This window comes from Camponotus vicinus, unplaced genomic scaffold (genome assembly GCF_025532165.1).
Source record: "Camponotus vicinus isolate PSW18456_S1 unplaced genomic scaffold, iyCamVici1.0 SCAF_5, whole genome shotgun sequence".
NCBI classification, from domain to species: Eukaryota; Metazoa; Arthropoda; class Insecta; order Hymenoptera; family Formicidae; genus Camponotus; species Camponotus vicinus.
Genome location: NW_028141977.1, coordinates 8,420,057 through 8,440,956, shown reverse-complemented (window position 1 = coordinate 8,440,956; position 20,900 = coordinate 8,420,057). Strand labels below are relative to the sequence as shown.

The 20,900-nt window shown below is 33.6% G+C and overlaps 1 protein-coding gene across 8 annotated transcripts in view; it reads right to left on the bottom strand.

Moving 5' to 3' along the window:
- Positions 1-20,900, bottom strand: part of Kair1d (Kainate-type ionotropic glutamate receptor subunit 1D) — a 396,680-nt gene that overhangs the window by 29,689 nt on the left and 346,091 nt on the right. For all 8 annotated transcript variants that reach the window (XM_083099132.1, XM_083099133.1, XM_083099131.1 and 5 more), the window contains one exon: positions 5,676-5,817. In XM_083099132.1, coding sequence (XP_082955258.1) covers positions 5,676-5,817 — 142 coding nt within the window. The remainder of the gene's footprint in view (positions 1-5,675; positions 5,818-20,900) is intronic.

The window sequence follows — 20,900 nt, the reverse complement described above, 5'->3', positions numbered from 1 at the left end:
CTATTTGACGTATGTCAAACTTGAAAAAATAAATTAAATAACCATAATGAGTACAAGCATATTACAGAATTAGAATGTTTTCGGCAAAAATTAATGCAATGATTATTGCATATCATTTTAATAAATTTTAATAGATCAATCATTCATCGCATGTATCGAGATTACTCCAATATTATAAGATATAATAAATCGTTATTTATTTTCGACACGATCGACAGCTGAATATGAAGAATGTGTGAGTTTGCATTCTCTGTGATGTATTCAGTAGCTATCAGCGGGAATGAAGATAACTCAAGCAGGAGGATCTGCTTCATGCGGGCCGATATCTGTATCAGTTGACGCTGGTGGTCCGACGTGATTTAAAGTCGCATGCAGCTCCCAGCCGAAGGCGCATCCCAGTTCCCATCTTTTCGAATACTCGTGGAGGATCGCGCCGCCGCGGCCATTTATTATCCTTTGTCCCGCATACGAGAACATGATGGATAAGTTCGATATTCTCGATCTGCTGTCTTCGCAAGTAAATCGACACACTTGGCGACGTACCCACGTTCCCGATGTCGCGCGGATCGATTGACCGTCACTTTGGTGATCGATCATCATCTCACCTCTAACTACATCCAGTCCATCCTCCTTCGAGACATGTTGCAACACGACATCGAAATCGTATTTATCATGTACAATAAATGTAATAGTTGCGGATAACGATTACAATTACGAACTTTACTTATTTTTAATATAGTTCTGTCTTTTACTATTTCTGCAACAATTATTGTGATATTGATATGGAGAAAGAGCAATACATGACAAGAAAAGAAAATTATCGTCAATTCTAAAATTATTATGACTAGTCCAATAATTGTATTTATAATATAATAAAGTGAAATGTCAATATATAAAATTTTTTCTTAATAAAATTATTGCAAAAAGAAGACACATTTTTGGAATAAAAAAGAAATCAAAAAGGTTTTCGATAAATGAAAATGTACAACAGTCAATGAATAAAAAAATGTTATACCTCGAATATTAAAGTTTGGATAGATATATCGATATATTGATTATTGAATGATTCCGAAACAAAGTTTTATAATTAAATCTTTATTAACGAAAAAATTGATTCCATCATCCATATTAATTCCATTCTATATTAAAAAATCTTGAATTATTCTGTATGTGAATATGTGACACTGATACTTGCAAAGATAATAAAAGATAAAACTAAGAGAAATATTATAAATATGTCACATAAAATTATTATGAAGATACGATTAGAACATATATAGCTAAATCTGTTTAAATAGGTAAATATAGTTAATATAATTAAATAAATAAAAATAAAGCAAATACAAAAAGAAGTTTTCATTAGTGAAATTAATAATTATTGTGTTTTAGTGTCTTTACTTAATTTTTAATGAATTTAAAATTATTACTTTTATTAATTGGAAAATTATTACATTCCTCTATTTATTCATTAGTTTTAATCGATACGAAAAAATTTAATAAAAATTTAATTTATTTAAATATATAATTTAATAAAACTAGTGTTTTTAGTTGTAGTTGAAGGAGTAGCTAATGATAAAGCGAGGATAACAGAGAGGAAAACTCGAAGAATTCTTCCGCAAGGACACAACGGCACGAATGTTGTTATTATGGTTCCATACGTGCTGGTATAACTTCTTTCAGTGTGACGATTCACAACAGCAACATTGTGTCTCCCATTTCACGTGTGACATTTTATTAACATGTTTCAGAATCGCATGGAAAAACCGTGCGCGCGTCATGGGATGCGTATATCACGCATAAATGACTATTGATCGATCGCAACACGATCTGATGGCCACAGTCCCGATATGAATATCTGTCGGATACTTTTCATCCATAACGCTGATGGAAAACAGATTGCTGTATCCTCTTCTCGTCTATTCGTCTCGATACGGAAGCCGTGTAAATATACACGCGATATCGGATTTTCGTTCACCTGCAGGAGTAACAGAGGAGCGAGTAACAAAGGGACCGGCTTTATTCTCAGCATGTTATCATCGTGCCCGCGGAATATGGATGCGGATCTGGAAAGAATATTGCTTTTCACACGGCATATTGCGCACTGCGCCCGCATAGCTGTTGCGGGATCTGTCATTAAATTTTCGTTCGCTAACTCGTTTGAAACGGGAACAGCCGGCGCGTGCGAATATGTACGTGGACACGAAGAATATCGTCGAAACTGTTTGACAGATGGTTTTGCAAGGATGTGTATTACTGTACACGGTATACAACTATATCTGGTTCGGTCATATGTCAAAGTTATTTTGCAGCAAGTTTTTAAACATCTAATTTGTATTCGGTTACATTTGTGCATTTATTCGACGCGACAATTATGGATCGGTCGAAATTATTTTGAACTTTCCAATTTTTAGAAAAGAACAAACGTATATCATTTTTATCGAGATAATATTTCTTAAACTTTATGTAGGTAAAAGAGTAGAGAAAGAATTAAAAATTGATGATCTATTTTTATAATTATTTTAAATCGTATAAAAAAAAATCTGCATATAAATTAAATTTCAGTTTTTAATTCAGGAATTGAAATTTGATTTCATTTGAATTTTACGAACGTTGATTTGAATGAACAGATTTATTATCTGATAATGTTAGATTTTGTATTTTCGAATTTAATAATGAATTATTTATTATTATTTTGATTCGCAAATATGTGTATTATTATTATTATTCCTTCTCCAGTGGAAATTTGACTCTTTAAGTGATTTTCAAAATTTTCCGATTAACTTTTTTACATTTTTCTGGTTTCACAGTTTCCGGAGTAAATACTGTTAAGTACTCTCTTATTCAGCGAAATTTTGCTTGGAAAGTCTTGTATTTCAACGCGAAACAGGATATTTCCATTCGAGCTCGAGAGTCCTAAAGTGCAGCGCGCGAAAATCCAGTAGCGTATCATCATACAAGCGATGGATGTCCGTAATAAGCGCCTTAATGGCGACTGAAGCTGTAACGACTGCAACAATCATCGTAATCATAACAGGTATAATAATCATAATGATCGCACGATACGTCAACGTCGCTAAATTCGAAGGATGCTCCAAAATTCGCGTGGTCCATGGAGATGCTCGCGCCCATAATTTCATTGCGAAATCACTGTTTCATGGAGCGGACTTAATTCGATGAAAGGTAATCCGTCGAAAGCCAAGCTTGCAGTGACCGAGCAAGAATCATTAATGCTCTTACCCGGTCCTCGCGGCGTCGGGAAAACAGCGTGTGCTGTAACAGTATGTGTACCTATATCCGCTCATGTGTAACACAGCTGTGCAGACTTCCTGACCGTCCCGCGGAAAAGGTCAGGTTGATGGATGATGGCCAATTTTTCCCTCCGAGAGCCTTGACGACTGGCCGACGTAAGTGAAAATAAATAGTCTCCGAGTCGGGACATATCGTCTCGGGAATCGAGCGCAGCACCGTTAAATTCCCACGTGCGATGGAAATCAGCCGCGACACTAAGCAATTATTAAGCAGCCTTATCCTTTTCATCTCGCCGAGCTCTTCCATGTCGACAAATCTGGTCGCACTTGTCTAATAATTTATCACTCGCGTCTTTCCGCACTGCATTAGATTGCACCGTTTACTCGGTTTAATGTTTTTTTTTTTAAAGCTGCGCCCTTATTCTCGCTATGCGCTTCTTTCGCATGCGTAACAATTAATATTAATGAGGCAAGCATATCTTATACGCTTTATAAATTAATAATCTTTGTTAATAACGCACTATATCATATGATGCATATTTTACAATAAAACTATTAATAGCGATTATATATATTATTAATGGAATTAATAGAATTATTTCAAGCTATTGTTGAAAATGTCAAATGGAGTCTATCATATTTAATAATTTATTAAGGATTTAAGGGATTTTGTAATCATTGGTGTTAAGGTATTGCTTTCATGCAAGGAAACAATCGAATTTAAATGATTGTCGAGAAAAAATGCGAACATATTTTATTTTATAAAAAATGTTGTACTTAAAAAAATTAATCTTAGTATTCCGTTTTATAGTTTTCCACGTGGTTTCTTAACGTTACGTATCTAACGCTGTATTTGGATCAAAGTAATATTCATGTAAGAAGGAACTTTACGATGGATCCACCGATTTACACTGCTACGTTGTCGTTCATGAATTGATACCGGCGATCAAAACAATTTGCCGTCAATCTGCGTAAAACAAACCGACGGTCGTCATCAGTAGAGTCAACGGGAAGAAGCCGGATGAAAAAGCATAGCTCGATTCTTTCGCGCGCGCTTGAACAAATACCCTCGCTGATTTACATTTTAATGGATCTAAATTGAAATCTGGTAAGAAAGAGAGGAAGGAGGTGCGCCAAGATAAATTGCACCGCTTGCGGTTATATAGCGTGTCCGTTTAAAACCCTATTTATTTTTTATCACTTATATTGCCGTCGCGAACGTTGACGTCGACGCGACGACGGTTTCTCGTAGCGTCTCGTTCGTCTCGTCCGACTCGTCCGACAAGATGTCCTCTTCCGGATGCTTCCGCTCGCGTCACCGAGACGGCTGTAAATTACTAATTATTCTGAGACAGCTTCCAATTTTAACTACTTCCGTCTTTTACTCATTTGAACGAACGTCTCAACAAGTTGTGTATTTTGCGCTCGCATAACGTTTTCATTATGTTCGTTACGAGTTGACAGATGAATTTAAAACAAGCGAATTTTAATTCTTTTTATTGTCATTAAAAATAAAATTTCGTATTCGCGATCTTATAACAAACTACGCTTTCGTTCCAATCAAATAAATCGTTTGTTATTGTTATTTTTGCACCTTTTTTCCTCTGAATTTGTATTATAATTTATTGTGATGATTAAATTCATACTGATTTTTATTTCTATCAAATTTCCTGCAAAATATTAATAATTCTTTTTAATTTAAAATATTAATAAGTCTTTTTAATTTAATATTTCTCGTCAATTTGAAGACCTTTTCCCCTGCAATTAAATTTTGATCCGTCTAAATAGCCTTTAATAGAGATTCGAGACTTTATTGTTATTATATAGATTATTATTGATTTAATGTTGTTTGAGATAATTAAACATGCAATTGTTGTACTTTTACATAATAACAATATTCTTGGCATCAATAACATCTATCAAATTTGTTTCGAGAAGAAGAAGAGCGGAAGAACCAAGCAGATTATTAAATTATTCGAGATAATGATTGAGTAAATTTGCGGAAATAATACCGCGGAGATCATTTAATACTATATCGAATTATTTTACATTTAACCGCATCTTCAATCACGGCAAGTCAATAGCAGTGAATGGCAATCTCTGACCAACGCTATCGTTTTTTACGGTAATCGATTTCTCGCCATTTTAGCAGTAATTTATGAGGGGCTCGAATATTCCGGGAGTAAAGTTATCGATCTTCGACTTTTGCGAGAACATCAGGTCTTTCGGCATATCTCTCTCGACTCTCTCGACATCTCGAAGACTGGAAGAGCCGCAGATGGTTCAGATGATGAAGATTGCACAAATTAGCCTTACGAGCGACGTGCCTGATGCAATTTCGCGGGTCTTACGTCTACTCCGGATTACCTTGTGGCTTACGACGAACGGAAAGTCAATTACTAATCGCATTTAACCTCGAATACCCACCAGGGAAGTGATAAGGTAGCTGTGATAGTCGCTCATCATTCCAATCTGCTGAGCCTGTTTCAGTACGTCATAGATTCTCTCGGTGGAGCAGTCCAGCACGATGTGCGATTCCGCGGAATTCTTGATTTGTTTTAGTAGCGGTCTGAAACAGAACAATAATCCATTATTAAAATGATTCAATAATTAATAAGTTAATAGATGAAAATATATATGACAGCAACGCACAGATGAATACTTGATAAAAAAAGGCTAGAAATATCGAAAGGAGCCATTATCTCTTGCACGAACATTTCAGTATTTACATTTCATACCTTTCAGTTGAAGAAATACAAGTGAAATATAACTAGGCCAAAGAGTAAACAGCTTATAAAATAAATAAACTCGTCAGTCGCGCGGAACTAGTTAATGAGGTATGTCGACTTAATTAGTGCGAGAAAGGCAAATGTCAAATATAACGTCAAGCTTGAAATTTTCGCGGGGTCCGTTTGCTTTCGTAATGCTCTTCGGGGACGGAGTGGTTCCGATTCCGAACATGCTTTCTGCCGTGTACCACTGATAAAAATTTCATACTGCTGCCGGCTGCTCTTCGGCCTCTCGGCTGCCCTTCGAATTCTCTTTCTCTCTCTCTCGCGCGCGCGCGCGCGCTTCCCGTCATTCAACATGCACGATAATGCGAATCTCCTTGTGCAGCCCGTGGAAGTTGGGGGCTCGGCTCGCCGTAGGAATTTTTCATGTGCTATGCATAATTTAGCGAAAGTGCCCTTTATGCGCGCGTTGCTCTCGTAGCCGTATCGTCCCATGAATTTCACCTCCATTCCCGCATCCGTCGACGACAATTGCATCTCTTTCCGCGTCTGCGACTTTATCGAACAATGAAACAGAGAAGGAAGAGTGTTCACAGAAAAGAACAGAGTTATGATAGTCTTGAATTATATATAGTTTCCGCTGAAATCACAACTATGATCGACTACTTGACACTTTCGACTGTTGACGTAGATCCATAGTGCGTCAGAAAATTGTAAGATAGGGTTGCCGAATTATAGTATGTTACTTTGCGGACACAAACAATTTTTTACGAGCATTATGCTAATATAAATTTTAGAAATACAAGAACTATAAATAAAAAATTCAAAATAATTTAAAATAAATATTCCAAAAAAATAATATACTCGAAAAAATTCTACGGATATATATATATATATATATATATATATATATATATATATATAAATAAAAAAGAAAATTAATTTTAATATCTCTGATAGAATTATAAGATATTAAATATATTCAAGAATGGTATTGAATAATTGAAGATACAATAGAGAAACTTGTATAAAATTAAAGAAAGTAAAATCGTATAATTAACTAGAAGCTAATGAATGTTAAATACAGATTGATACGAACATATTACCCATTTGATTTTTATATGTCGATTAAAAATGATTTCTCAAAATTATAGAAAAAATTTCTCTCTCTCTATTCACAATTGTACGTAGTCAGTGATAAAATGGTGTTGACCTGATTATTCTATTACGGCCATAACAATTCTTCGTAAGGGCAGTTTACTATAGTAATAAAAATGCATTCAGCAGAAAGAATCATACATTTTCCGCAATGAAATAATACCTTTGGGTAGCTTTACAATTACAGAGCGAATCGTGAAACATATCGAAGTAGCATTATTACGTTTCGACGTCAATAACTCGAAGATTTTTTTCTTTATTACCTTTTAGCTTTCCAAGAGTTTACAATTTTTTTATCGCATTGCTCGGCTTTTACCCGAGACTATCCTGAGGGTCAGAGCTAATTAAAATCATATGAGAAATTCTCTATAAGAAATTCTCTTCTTTGATGTGGCACTTCAACAACAGTTAGTTTATTAATCCCGCAGTATGTTTGTTTAAAACTATTCGCGCATTTTTTTAGATGTTCTGAGGAAATATTCTATTTTTTGATACGTTTAATGGAGTTTTTAAAAATATATTTTTAAAATGTCTAAAATAAAAATATAATCTTTTTCTCGTAACGTATTTTTGTTTTTTGTTTCACTTTATAATACTGCACATGTCTGTATGTGTGTGCGTACGTATGTGCAAAAAAACTTTAAATGCATAATATACATTCATATGTATAAATATAATATTTCAAAGACAAACAGGAAATTTTTGTATGTAGAATTAAAATCTGTAAACTGATCAGATTTAATACCATCAATCAATAACGAGAGTAATAGTCTATTTTGGCAATATATTATGGAGGCGTTTTGTATATGAACAAATATTTTAGTTTGACAGTAGTGCTCGTTTGATAAAACACGCTTGTATTTCCACGATTAATGCACAATCGACAATTAATATAATAATTACAAATTATATAGCGTTTATTTGCTATTGATGTTATGCAATGATTAATATCAATAATTGTCACTCTAAATTAATTATCATGTTTACGTTGGTTCTAAACTATGTGTGTTTTTAATTATATTAATAGCTATAGATATTACAGTAATCGTACGTAAGTGAATAACCTGAGTCACTCATCAAATAGCAAATGTTAATGTGTATAACATGTACGAGCAAAATAATTTGTTAGATTGATTTCAAAGTGAAAGTTTATATTTTTGGATGTTATAAAATTCCAGTGATTTGTTTTGTAATGAAAAACTGATTTGCACCTGCATCAATTATTCGATGTTACATTACGCACAAAATATATGATACCCTTTTATTTTGGAAAAATGATAGAGTTAGCGTTAGTTCTTAAAGCATAAATTTTAGCAAAGCGAATGTAAAATATTAAAGGATCAATTAAAACTTCGATTTTTGAAATTGTTAATCTAGTTATCACAGAAACTATCGAGTTGTTATCACAAATTTTGCCATAAATTATTTCGCAACGATAATAATTCTCTACACGATATCAAGAAAAGAGAAGAATAACTGCAGACACGAAATCGATTACAGATACATTTATACGATATCGATAACGTGCAGTATAAACTTTGTCACCGACAAGGAATCGATTCGTCGCTTCGCAAAAGATTTCTTCATGTTTGAGCTTCTTTCCTTCCCGACATAATACTCGCTATTGAGAGGTGCACTCTCGAAAGAATAAAACAGCCTAACGTAAGACGAGCAAATGTCTTCTGCTTGCTCTTTTTTTCTTTCCCTACAAGAAGACCACTTCTTGCGATACTTCAGTCGTCGCTGCTGCTCTAGATAGTTTTCGAGAGATAGCCAGTACAATAGTCAATCCCTTGCGAGAAAGGTCGAGAGATACCGTATCGTCGCGAAGCGCGTACAACGACGATAAAACAATCTTGGAATTTTTAATTCCGTCTACGAAAAGAGAGTTACGAATCAGCGCAGCAAATCTTTCAACTTCTAAATTGGAACGAAAAATGAAAGAATGTACAGGACTCGTAATAGCCGACTGTTTCTTATATATAATTTATCTATAATATTATCTTCGCAGTTGATTTATGTGCGTAATGTAATGATTATAATATAAATTATATACAAATTTAATGGAATACATATACATTAACTCATATATACGTTCATTTTATGTAGATATATAAAAGAATCAATCTTATACATGTTTTCAGCAAAGTATATTTATTATGTGATTGCAAAATATGTTTACAAAAATATTTGTAAAATATGTGATTCTAATAAATCTATACTATTTCATTATAAATTGTTATATAACAAATCGCTATCCCAATTATGATAAAAATTGATTTCTTATCATGGATGATTATTGTTATAACATTACGATTATAGATATGATAAAAACATTAATTTAATAAATATAAATTAAACATTAATAAATATAAACATTATTTAAATAAATATATTATTTTTACATTAATATTAAACTTTTTTTTTATCTTTCCCGATTTGAAAACACTTCTCAAATTATCTCTGGGAAGTTCTTAAACAAATATAGTAAAAAGTATATGATATTAAGTAATATGTTATGTATCATGAAGATGAGATATTATAAACGGTTCCTGTCAAAATAAATAAATAAGATTCTAATTGATTAGCATTCGTTAGGACATGGTTGATACGGTGTCGGAAATTATCTTTTATTAGATACGCGAGATACGAGTCCGTTCGATGTATAATGATGAAATGCTGAAGATCGACGTACGTTAATGAAAAATACATCCTGCAATTCGATATGTTTGATAATCAATATGCTCGACGTTACGCGCCGCTCCAATATTTGTTTTTCATCAAGGAAATGCAAAACGCTGACGACACGTCAATTCGGCGACCTCCTCGTTAACTGAATAGTTCAATTCTCCACGTATAAGGACACGCCGAGATTACATGTTTTATCGTGCGTATGAGAGATTTCTTGCCGAAATGAAATATCTTGTCTCGAGATGGAAACAATTCTTGTTTAAATTGTAATAATTATACGCTGGATGGTAAAAATTTTTATAAATTTTTCGCAAACATATACAGGGTGAGCCATTTTAAGTTACCCACCCCAATAACTTTTTTATTTTTGAATGTACAACAAAATGTTTCAAATAAAAGTTGCTTGACTTCGAGGAAGACAGAAGATGGTGGCAAAAATTTGATCTTGGATAGTCATTTGAAGGTCACATAAAGGTCACCTTCAATTTCTTAAATGGAACCTACTATTTTTCATTGCATATTCTTGTAGCTTATCTCGAGAGTTTTCCAAAACACTATAATTAAGTACCTTTTCGTTAAGTACTTTTTGAGTTATGAGGCTTGAAATAATTTCTTAATTTTACATAAACCGTAAAATATCTTGTAAAATATTCATTTTTCGATTATCTTACCTTAATACTTTTACGTACAAAATAATGAGAGGAATCAATTGGTGTAAAGAAAACACATAATTGTTTCGAAAGAAAAAATGTAATTTGCAATTAACAATTACATTTTTTTTTTTCGAAACAATTATGTGTTTTCTTTACACCAATTGATTCCTCTCATTATTTTGTACGTAAAAGTATTAAGGTAAAATAATCGAAAAATGAATATTTTACAAGATATTTTACGGTTTATGTAAAATTAAGAAATTATTTCAAGCCTCATAACTCAAAAAGTACTTAACGAAAAGATACTTAATTATAGTGTTTTGGAAAGCTCTTGAGATAAGCTACAAGAATATGCAATGAAAAATAGTAGGTTCCATTTAAGAAATTGAGGGTGACCTTTATGTGACCTTCAAATGACTATCCAAGGTCAAATTTTTGCCACCATCTTCTGTCCCCCTCGAAGTCAAGCAACTTTTATTTGAAACATTTTGTTGTACATTCAAAAATAAAAAAAGTTATTGGGGTGGGTAACTTAAAATGGCTCACCCTGTATATGTAACGTGTGATAAGAGATTAGGGAATTAATTTTAAATATTTGTTCTCTCTCTTAATAATAAAAATAAACTTTATTTGTCTATTTCAATTATAATCTTGGATTTAATTTTTACTATCTCATTGTTATAATGTTATCAATATCGCTTGCCAAAATTGCGCTTAATATCATTCAAATATAAGATATTATATCTAATATTACATTAGTTTCACTTCTTGTCGATAGTTTAATTCAATCGGTGACTGGTAGGTATATTGAAATCGGATAATCAATAAAGCACGCAGTTGCGTGAGTCGATTGAACGCTTTATTGCGGCTGCCACACATTGCAGGGGAGATACTTCTACTTAGTATCTGGCAGTTAGCGCGTTCATGTCGGTTACAGAGTGCTTTTATCGCCTCGGTAGAGAGTCACGGAAGTAATAAAAATAGAGCAGTGCTACATTGTCGGTGTATTACTGTATATAGTAGACCGACCAAGTTCTCTTTCACCGATTTAATTCCTTTCGATACTCGATTTTGTAGTTCGCTGTTGATTTTAAAAGAGAACTCTCGATACGCCCTCAAGATGATTGCGATTATGATAACAATCAATTAATGATTATAAGAGGCATAAGAATAAGGCAAACGCGATAATTCTTGAGGGTCTCTCTCAGCGAAAGATGAATCTCAGATAAGATACAAATAAAAGTTTACGCGAAATTTTAATTAGTATTGATATTTTTCTAAATCTCTTTTTCTCTTTTCTTTTAATGTTATTGTTTTGATTTTTTATTCTGCAAATACTGAAAAAATTTTTGTCATATAAAATGTAAAAAATCAATAATTTAAAATATGATTAATATTAGACTATATGAATGTATTTTATTTTCACTTTTGCTGATATTTGTTGAAATTTAAACAATTATCAATAAATATATAATATTAAAAATATATTTATAATACATGTTGGCATAAAAATTTTAGGTAAATAAATACTACGTTTTATTTGTAAATAAATATTAAAGGAATAAAATAAATTTCTTTTTAATCAAATATTTTGTTAAGCAGAAATATTTAATTATACCTTTGTTTTCCTTTTTTAAAAGGATGATTCAATTGAAATATTATAAGATTTTATATATATATTGAATAAAATTATATTATATATTATATATTAATATGATTTATTTTTGCCATTAATTGCCTGCTATTCTTTTATATTATATGTATTGGCATTTTTATAATACTTCATCTGTCAGTGGCGTTTCCTCATCAAAGATCTATAACGGGTATAATGATTTTGAACAAACTGAAGGAGTCAGACAGAGATAGAGGAAGATAAGCGAGCTTTCTATACTCGAGGGAGAGAATCATTGCGTCACTTACAGCAAAGCTGCGTTACGTCCTACCTTTTCTTTCAGCGAGCCTCGGGAGGCTGCTTTGGCGCTGAGTCGGATGAATTTCTCTATAGGACCGGTCTACAAAAAGAACGATATTCCGCGCGATACTTTGTCACAGTGTTAGTTCGTTCTGCGAGCTTGGTCGTCTTACTATTTTCGTGGAAAAACATGCGGTAAAAGTCCTCCTTTCTCTTTGTTATATTACGTCCGTTGTTTTAACGAACTACACGTCTACTAATGTCCAGTCTTGAAAGTATTTCTTAAAGTGATTATGTAGAGCGAAATTGTGGTTCTTCATGTATGAAGCTAATTAAATGCCCTTTGAAAGAATCACCGCTTTCATTAATCTAAAACATATTTGCGGTAGAAACAAGTGCATTCTCCCTATTTTTAAAATGTTGAACTTTGTAGAAGTTCTATTTTCAACAATATGCAAATTTAATTATTTCTCTTCAACTTAATCTTTTATAATCTAATGTGAATATTGTACATTATCATGTATATGCCATTTAATTTCAAAATATAATTTGAATTTTTATTTAAGTGTAGTGTAATATTCAATTTCAATTAATTTTTTTTAGCAGTATTTTTCATAAAATTATTTTCTAATTTTGGATTTAAATTAAAATTTGGAAAATCATTATTCTCCTGCGCCGAGAGTACATTGAAACTGAATTAAAAATGCCTTTATTTCGAAATATTCTAATTATCAAAAATATTATTAAAAATTATTAATTAAATTAAGTTTTAAATTATTTAGTTTTTAATTATTAAAAATTATTAATTAAATTAAGTTTTCTAAATAATATAGTTCTTTTATTTTTTCGTTAAGGAAACTAAAACTACGTTATCATTATGTAAATTATTCTTACAAAATATCGTAGGATTACTTTTTTTCTGCTAGTATTTATTGATACAACAGAGCTCATTCTTTTTACATAAAAGTCGCACATAGAGAATTGTTAATGACGAAAGCAACGCCAATTTGCGAGAGTGATACCGCTTCGCACACGAGATAAGAGACAATCCACTCGTAATAGGCACCCAACGTCGCTACGATGTATTTCATCGTCGTTAATCGGTCAAGACACTTCCGAGCGAGGTGTAACGAGGGCGAAGTCGCGAAGTTCGCGTGTAAACGCGAGCAACAAGAGTCCCCTAATGCTCCACGCTCGGAATTAAGGCGATAAAAGCACCGGCAAAGGAGCAATAAAGGAGACGCGCGGCTTATTTCCGGACCCGCTCGCCGAGGTTGTCGCAGAAATACCGCACAGATGCGCGCGACGGAACAAATTTTCTCGCGTCGCCTATAATTTTAAGAGAGCTGCGCCCGACTCGCGGAAGCAAGATAAATATCACCCCTCTCGCGCTGCGGGGGCGGAAGGAAAGGCAAGACGGAGAGATGGGAGAGGGAGAGGGCTTTTTACTCGCTTCAATCCGAAAGTTCTATTCGCGACGCGAATTTCAAGTTCCTAAGACGACACACCGGGCGACGCTCCTTAATAGACGACCCAAGAAAGAGTAGAGTCGTCTAACTGCTTGATCATTGGACGCGGGGAGATATATCGGGACGACTGTCCCGCGAGTTTGCGGTTGAGTAAGGACGCCTCGGAGAAACGGCTTGCTTCCTTCTCGCTTATCCGACAGGCGTGTGAAACTGTATTCTCAAAGTAACCGCAGTTGGGAAAGTGTAACATACAGCGAGCATAATCGTCAGACAGATAAGCGTATGGCGACATTTAGAATTTGCGAGGATATATTCTCTGCTTATCTCTCTGCTTGACAAACTGTATTAGAAAATTTAAATTAATACATCTCTTCTCTCTCTTTTTCTTTCGTTGAGATATTTATATTTATATTGAAAATAAATGTAGGATTTTGTAAATAATATTAAATAATATTAATATAATATTAATATAAATATAATATAAATATAGTATAATATAAAAATAATAAAATATAAAATTAATATAATATTAATAATATAATATAAATAATATTAAAATTTAAATAATAATTTAATAATTTAACAATAATTAGTTTATATAGTATCTATAGCTTATTAAAAATTTGTGTTATTTTAAAGTTGAGTGTGTTAATTTTAAAAAATATATATTTAATATTAAATATAAAAGTTTTTTAAAGATTGTAGGTTTGATTAAATATTTAACAGAAAGAAGCTTAATAATACGCTCTTTATTAATTTTTAAGTGACACTGAACGAAAAAGAGAAGGATGTAAATAATTCTCAGTTAAAAAATTTAATTAACACGTAACTGTTCTGAGAAAAGATACCGTGATACACTTGAACAGTTTGCTGTGTTATGTAAAATTTTCTGATTAGAATCGAGGCAAATTCGCGTTAATTGGATCCGACGACAAATGTCTGTGCAGATCTCTTATCATCATGAGAAATTGCATACAGATATCAGAGAGAGAGAGAGAAAGAGAATATATACCAGATAAGTCAAGTTTTACAATGTATTACAATGATTTTATCGGTCACGAATTTTTTAGTCAGATATGTTGCTCGCAGTTTGCGACATTTCTAAAACTACACGCGCGAAATATATATCTTTACGTGCCACACACTCGGCCTAGGATGGATCGTCCTGCCGACTCTCATCGTCTCTTTTTCGCGTTGGACGGACACATATCGCGCTTCATGGCAGGACGAGAGAATCAGACGGTGCGAGCAAAAGTGCAAGCACACACAGCGACGGTGTAAAACTCCGAGGAGCGAATGCGGAAATGCTCCATAAAATGAGAGGGATAATTTTACTTCACGGACGCGCACGGGTTTAATTTCGCGTCAGAGCGAGCTGCAAAAAGTCAAAGCACGCGAGAGACGACGACACGACCGATGACACAACGAGCTTTATTTCTCACGCTTAATTCATCCTGATCCGGAAGACCCGACACAGTCGCCGATTCCACTCATTGCCCCTTTAGCTTCTCTCGGACGCTAATGAGTTAATTACGTCTCGGTTACCTCGCCGACAGTCTCGGTTAACTAACTTACTCGGCCACTTCCGGTCTGTTTCCTCAATCGCTACCTTCGCCGTGATATAAGTAGAAACGTAAAATTGGGTCGAGCACAGCTGACATCCTGGGCACGGCTGAATCGCCTTGCGACTTAAAATAATCGCAACCAGTCAATGTGCCAATTCATTCGCCTGCGATTGATAGAACTAGGCGCAAAGTTTCTCCAAGTTGAATGAACATTGTAAAAGTTAAGGATTAAGAGAAATGCTAAAGTTTCTTGTTAAAAGAACTATTTCCTATTAAAGAATTGTGACGAGCATCTCCGTTTTTCAACAATCCAATTTCTCAAAGAGCTATTGTAACGCAAGTTTTAAATTTCCTTTTGTAATTTTTTAAATAAAATGATTAAATTAAATGATCGTTAGGAAATTATTTTGCTAGTTTATATGATATCGAGAAATGAAATTAGAAAGTCGAAAAATATTTGTCAAGTAATTAATGTTGGAGATTTATTATAATTTTCCGAGATATTTATTCCTTCCTTCATAACATTTAAATAATAGAAAAATAAATTTCTAATTATTAATTAATTTTTTCTTTATGAATGTACGATTTGCTACATGTGATCGATCAAAGGAACATTTATCGATAGTATCCCAAACATTCCGATGGGATTAGAAGCTGCATAAGTATGCGCGTTCGTATACAATGAACTGCAATTCTTTGCACGCCTTTTGTTACGGTAACATTAATTACTTAATGGATGTTCCTTGACGAATGTTTTTCCGGTTTCGTTTCCCAATACCGTACGGACGACCGTTCCTTTTTTTTGCGCCGGGCAATCTAGTTGGAACGCAAAAATAATCGATATTCTCGGCGGCTGCTAGACGAGTCAGTGTTCGAAGATAAACTGGAAGAGGGTCATTCAGACTAGAGCGAAAACTACGTTCGAGAATAAAGAAAGCGTAATTTATTCCGCTTGTCTACGTCGCTTCGTCGGGAAGATTCTCTTCTCTATGGTCCAGATCGGATGCTTATCTTCGGTAAAGTTTCGACTATAGCTGGAAAAAGAAGCAACGAAATTCATACTCTGTCTAGTAAAGTTGCTATTCGTGTACATTTTTTCGTACTTCTCGTTCGTTTTTCGACATTTTTCTCTTCTCGCTCGAGCGCACTATGTCATGTAGTCATTTTTGTCGTTATGGCAGTTACATCCAAGTGTCGCGCGTTTTTACCACACGTTGTCAGTTTTCAAAACATAAATATTTCTTAGTCCTATTAGTTTCGCTTTAACAAGTTTACACGAATCGCAGTCATCTTTCGATGTTTTAGCTTGTAATAAAAAGCTCTTTAACTGTATATGATTATATCGGACAATGCTTAATCGATTTTTAAGAGCTCGATATTTTCTTTCTTGATATGTGCATTTTAAAAATAGATTATTGTCACATCATCGCCTATTGTTTCCCATTGACATTTATAATCCAGTCGAAATGATCTCGTACTCCATTTGTGTATATTTCCTCGATCTTCGAATAAACATCAAACGTGTTGGCTATGAATCTGTTTAAAATTGCGAGCTGTGCGGTCCTAACATTTTATGATTCCGGTTGCTTTCCAGCGGTAATTTCTCCCTGGAGTACTAAAACTACCATTGAGGAAAGGAAAAGTATTCGCGCGTGCACATGTATGCGTGCACATCAATGTGCCCGGCATCGGGCTCTTCCCGCGAATATAAGCAATGAGGGGATTTCAGATCTCTGCCACTTTGCAAACTTTCACGATAAATGTTTGATCAGCAATGAAATCAACTCGAGATACGTAGTGAGAATAAGCGACGATATGCGTAAAGACGGAAACCGTGTTTTATAAGAGAGAAGAGCGATAAAATTTGCAATAAAAATATCTAATGGGTTTGAAGAGCGGTGTCGACATACTGTAAACAGATGTGAGAAGAGTAAAGAGCTACCGAAAAAGTGCTTATATGCTTAAAGAAAATATTATATGCTTAGAGAAAATATTATAAGATATGCTTAAAGAAAATATAATAGTATATGTTTAAAGAAAATATATAATAATATTAACTTATTAATTTTTTCCAATGCTTGTTTTTGAATGAATCTCTTCTTTTGAATAAATCTTATTCGAAGGATGTTTTGAATTTTTTGAAAAATACATCGAAAAATAAAAACAGTAATGTTTTCGAATTTTGTTGGTGTTTTAGAAGTATATTAATCTAAATTGATAATTTAATTTCATTTACAGATCTGATTTAATATACAAAAAATTTATCGATGTTTTCCAAAAAGAATCTATATAAATTTTTGTAATTTAAATATTATAAATCCGAAATTATATATCTCAGAATGCATTATATGATACTGTAAGACAAAAGTTTTAAAATCTTTATTTATTTTATTTTTTTTTTGCATTTATTTTGGGCCTTTATGGCCAATTTGACAACTGTTAATGGATTACAACATACTTGTCTGAGGCTTCAAGATTTACATTCTTATAACGTGAATTCGTATAAAGATTTTGTGTATAAGAATTATATTAATTATTGAACATGATATATGATTTTTATCATCTTTCAACACATTTTGATTTCAAATATACGACTGCTAATATGTATTCTTTTGAATTTAATTCATGAAAATATCATTGATTAAAGCAATAACAAAATTTCATAGAAGATCAGTGAATATTTCATTGATTTTCAGTGAAATCACTCACAGTTTGTACCTCCATTTTACTGATTATAGTACAAGATTTCATTGAAAAAAATACTAATTAATACTTCTACTATTACTACTGCTACTAATTGATTCTTTTCAGTAAGTTTTCATTATTTTTAATGCTATATTTATGATTAAAATTATTACTTATCAGTAATAATCATTCTATTTAAGAGAATATACTTCTGGATGTATTTCTAATAAGAAATTGCGAAATCAATACGCTTAGTAAATATTTTAATTTAAAATTTATACTATATTCTAAAATAATTACAGTCGAAAATTATTCAAGATCTCTAAAATATTGCATGCAATTTACCACGTTTTGTAACGCTTTCAGTTTTCCCTTAGTTGAACACTCTTATACCGAGCGTACATATTTATTTGCCACAGGTGTTTTATGATAATGCGCTTCAAAACTCTTCGACCAAGTGCTTTAAAAGCGCGAGTCAGCACTTAGCGAAGAAAAAATCCGCAATGACTTTCCAATAAAGAATCTGCAAAAGATCCATTATTTAGAATCATATTTCGCGATGCAATAAAATTTACCATATGATTTCTACAATTTCTTTTCATAGACTCAGCATTATTAGTAAAAAAGAAAAATAGCTAATCCAACTCGCTTATTTCAATTTTTGAATCGAAATAACAGTGCATTTCATATTTATTCAACGATAAAATTAATCGTATTGTTCTACGATGCGAATATTCAAGACACAAATTCATTGCAACGCGTTTATGTAAAGAAGTTGTCAAGATACACGTATATTCTCATTTTACGCGCAATAACGAAAAATAATGGAGCAGAAGTACCACGGTAGTATTTGCACACGAAAAACGCGTGTTCAGTTTCGCGGAAGAAACGAATTAAATAATTTCACTTGGTGACGACGAACGAGCGCAATACATTTTCTCTTCCGGTAGTAATTTCAACAAGAAGTTAAACCCCCGTCGACGACAGTTGCATTCAATAACGAGATAAAATGGCGGTGCGGCGCAAATGCAATCTTGCTTTGTTGCAATTCGTACACCGAGATCAAGGAATCAAGTGGCGATGGAGATGCACCATGAATAATCTTCCGGGAATATGGCCCTTCCAGTACATCCGGCTACATCTGCATCTCGCGATGCACAGGAGCTCGGCGAACCCGCCGGAGTAAAACGAGTGTCCTCTCAAGGGAAACAAATGAGTATGTTAATTCAAGCGTAAAAGTGGGCATGGTAAAATCTCCATTTTCGTTACTGCTGCATCAATGTTGCATCTCGCTCCCCCGCGTGCTGCGTTTAGCAACGATACAATCGATTCTCCCACATTTAAGTGGTGCATGTACCGGCAAACTCTTTAAGCGCAATTGAAGAAGTCCAACAACGAGATGAATTTATAGAATTCTTTTGAAATATAAAGTCATGCTTAAAGTGGAGAAACTGCAATTTATAGAGCCACTTCGCTCTGAAATTAAACCCTGCAATTCTAGATATAATAATTATATTGAAATAAGTGAAGGCTTAAATTAAAAATTTACTTGTATAAAAAATTTATATATATAACTTGTAATTTTTATTTTATAGTTGCGTATTATTATATCATTGTATAAGTTTAATCGATAGTTATATAAATATATATTATAAAATAATTTGAATATGTTTCATAAAAATATAATTAATAAAAATCTTGACAGGGAAAAAATAAGGAAAATGAAAGAAAAACTGACTTATTTCAGGAATAATGTCATTAACGAGATTTAGTCTAATCTAACAATCATAACGGAAAGTGTCTTTACTGAAGGTGTTATCGTACAAGTATATGCTCCTCTTACGCTCTTTCTCTCAGAGTTAGTACGCTTTTGCCAAAAGCACGACAAAACAAAAGCTGCGATTATAAAACGACACGGCGAACAATCCGCGCGGAGGATTTCTAGTGGATGCAACCGCGCGACAACAGTCGAGAACTTCCCCTTGCGCGACGCCGGTTCTGGCGACGAGCAATTTCATCGCGAGCAACCGTTTGTTAAACCCGGAACTTCCCGCGTGTGCGCGTGTTGCACCCCGGGGAGAGATTTAGCCGCAATTTCGAGGCGATAAGCCACGGCGTCCTCCCTTACTTCTCATCCTACGCGCCCGCGAACGGAGGTATAAATATGTGACGGAATGATGCAAAGCCTTCCGGAATGTCGCCGAGTCGCGCTGCGATGACGACTTGCTCTTCCACCATTTCGCGATCTCTCGAAAGCAATCTCAATCGCTAAATAGCACAAGATATTAAAACTTGCCAGCATTTCCCACAAGATAGATTTGATCTTAATTATATTTTAGCCTGAAAGCTTTCTCAAGCACCGCTGAAGCAGATGCTTTTAACTTATCGTAGCTTTTACTTATATCTACTGTTACAACTGAACCATTGTACATTAAACTTGACATTATAATTATTTTCTCTGTTTTACAAATAATAAAAATTTTCGAGAATTTTTAAAAAAATTAAAGGGCTTCGAACTTCGTCTCGGATCTGCAAAAATATTAATATACAAAATAATTTTGTTGAGATATAAATACGAATTCGATGTTAAAATTCAATTTTGTGGAATCGTAGAGGCGTAGGAACGATCGACTAGGCGAAGTGTGGACGACTAGGTAAATAAGGTGTGAACGATGAGTTATCGCCGTGCAAACTTTCTCGCCTCATCCGTTACCTTCGTCGAATGGATTCTTCTGGCTGGGTTGGCGGTTCTGCCTTGCTTTCGCCGACATCGCGTGCCTCGCACAC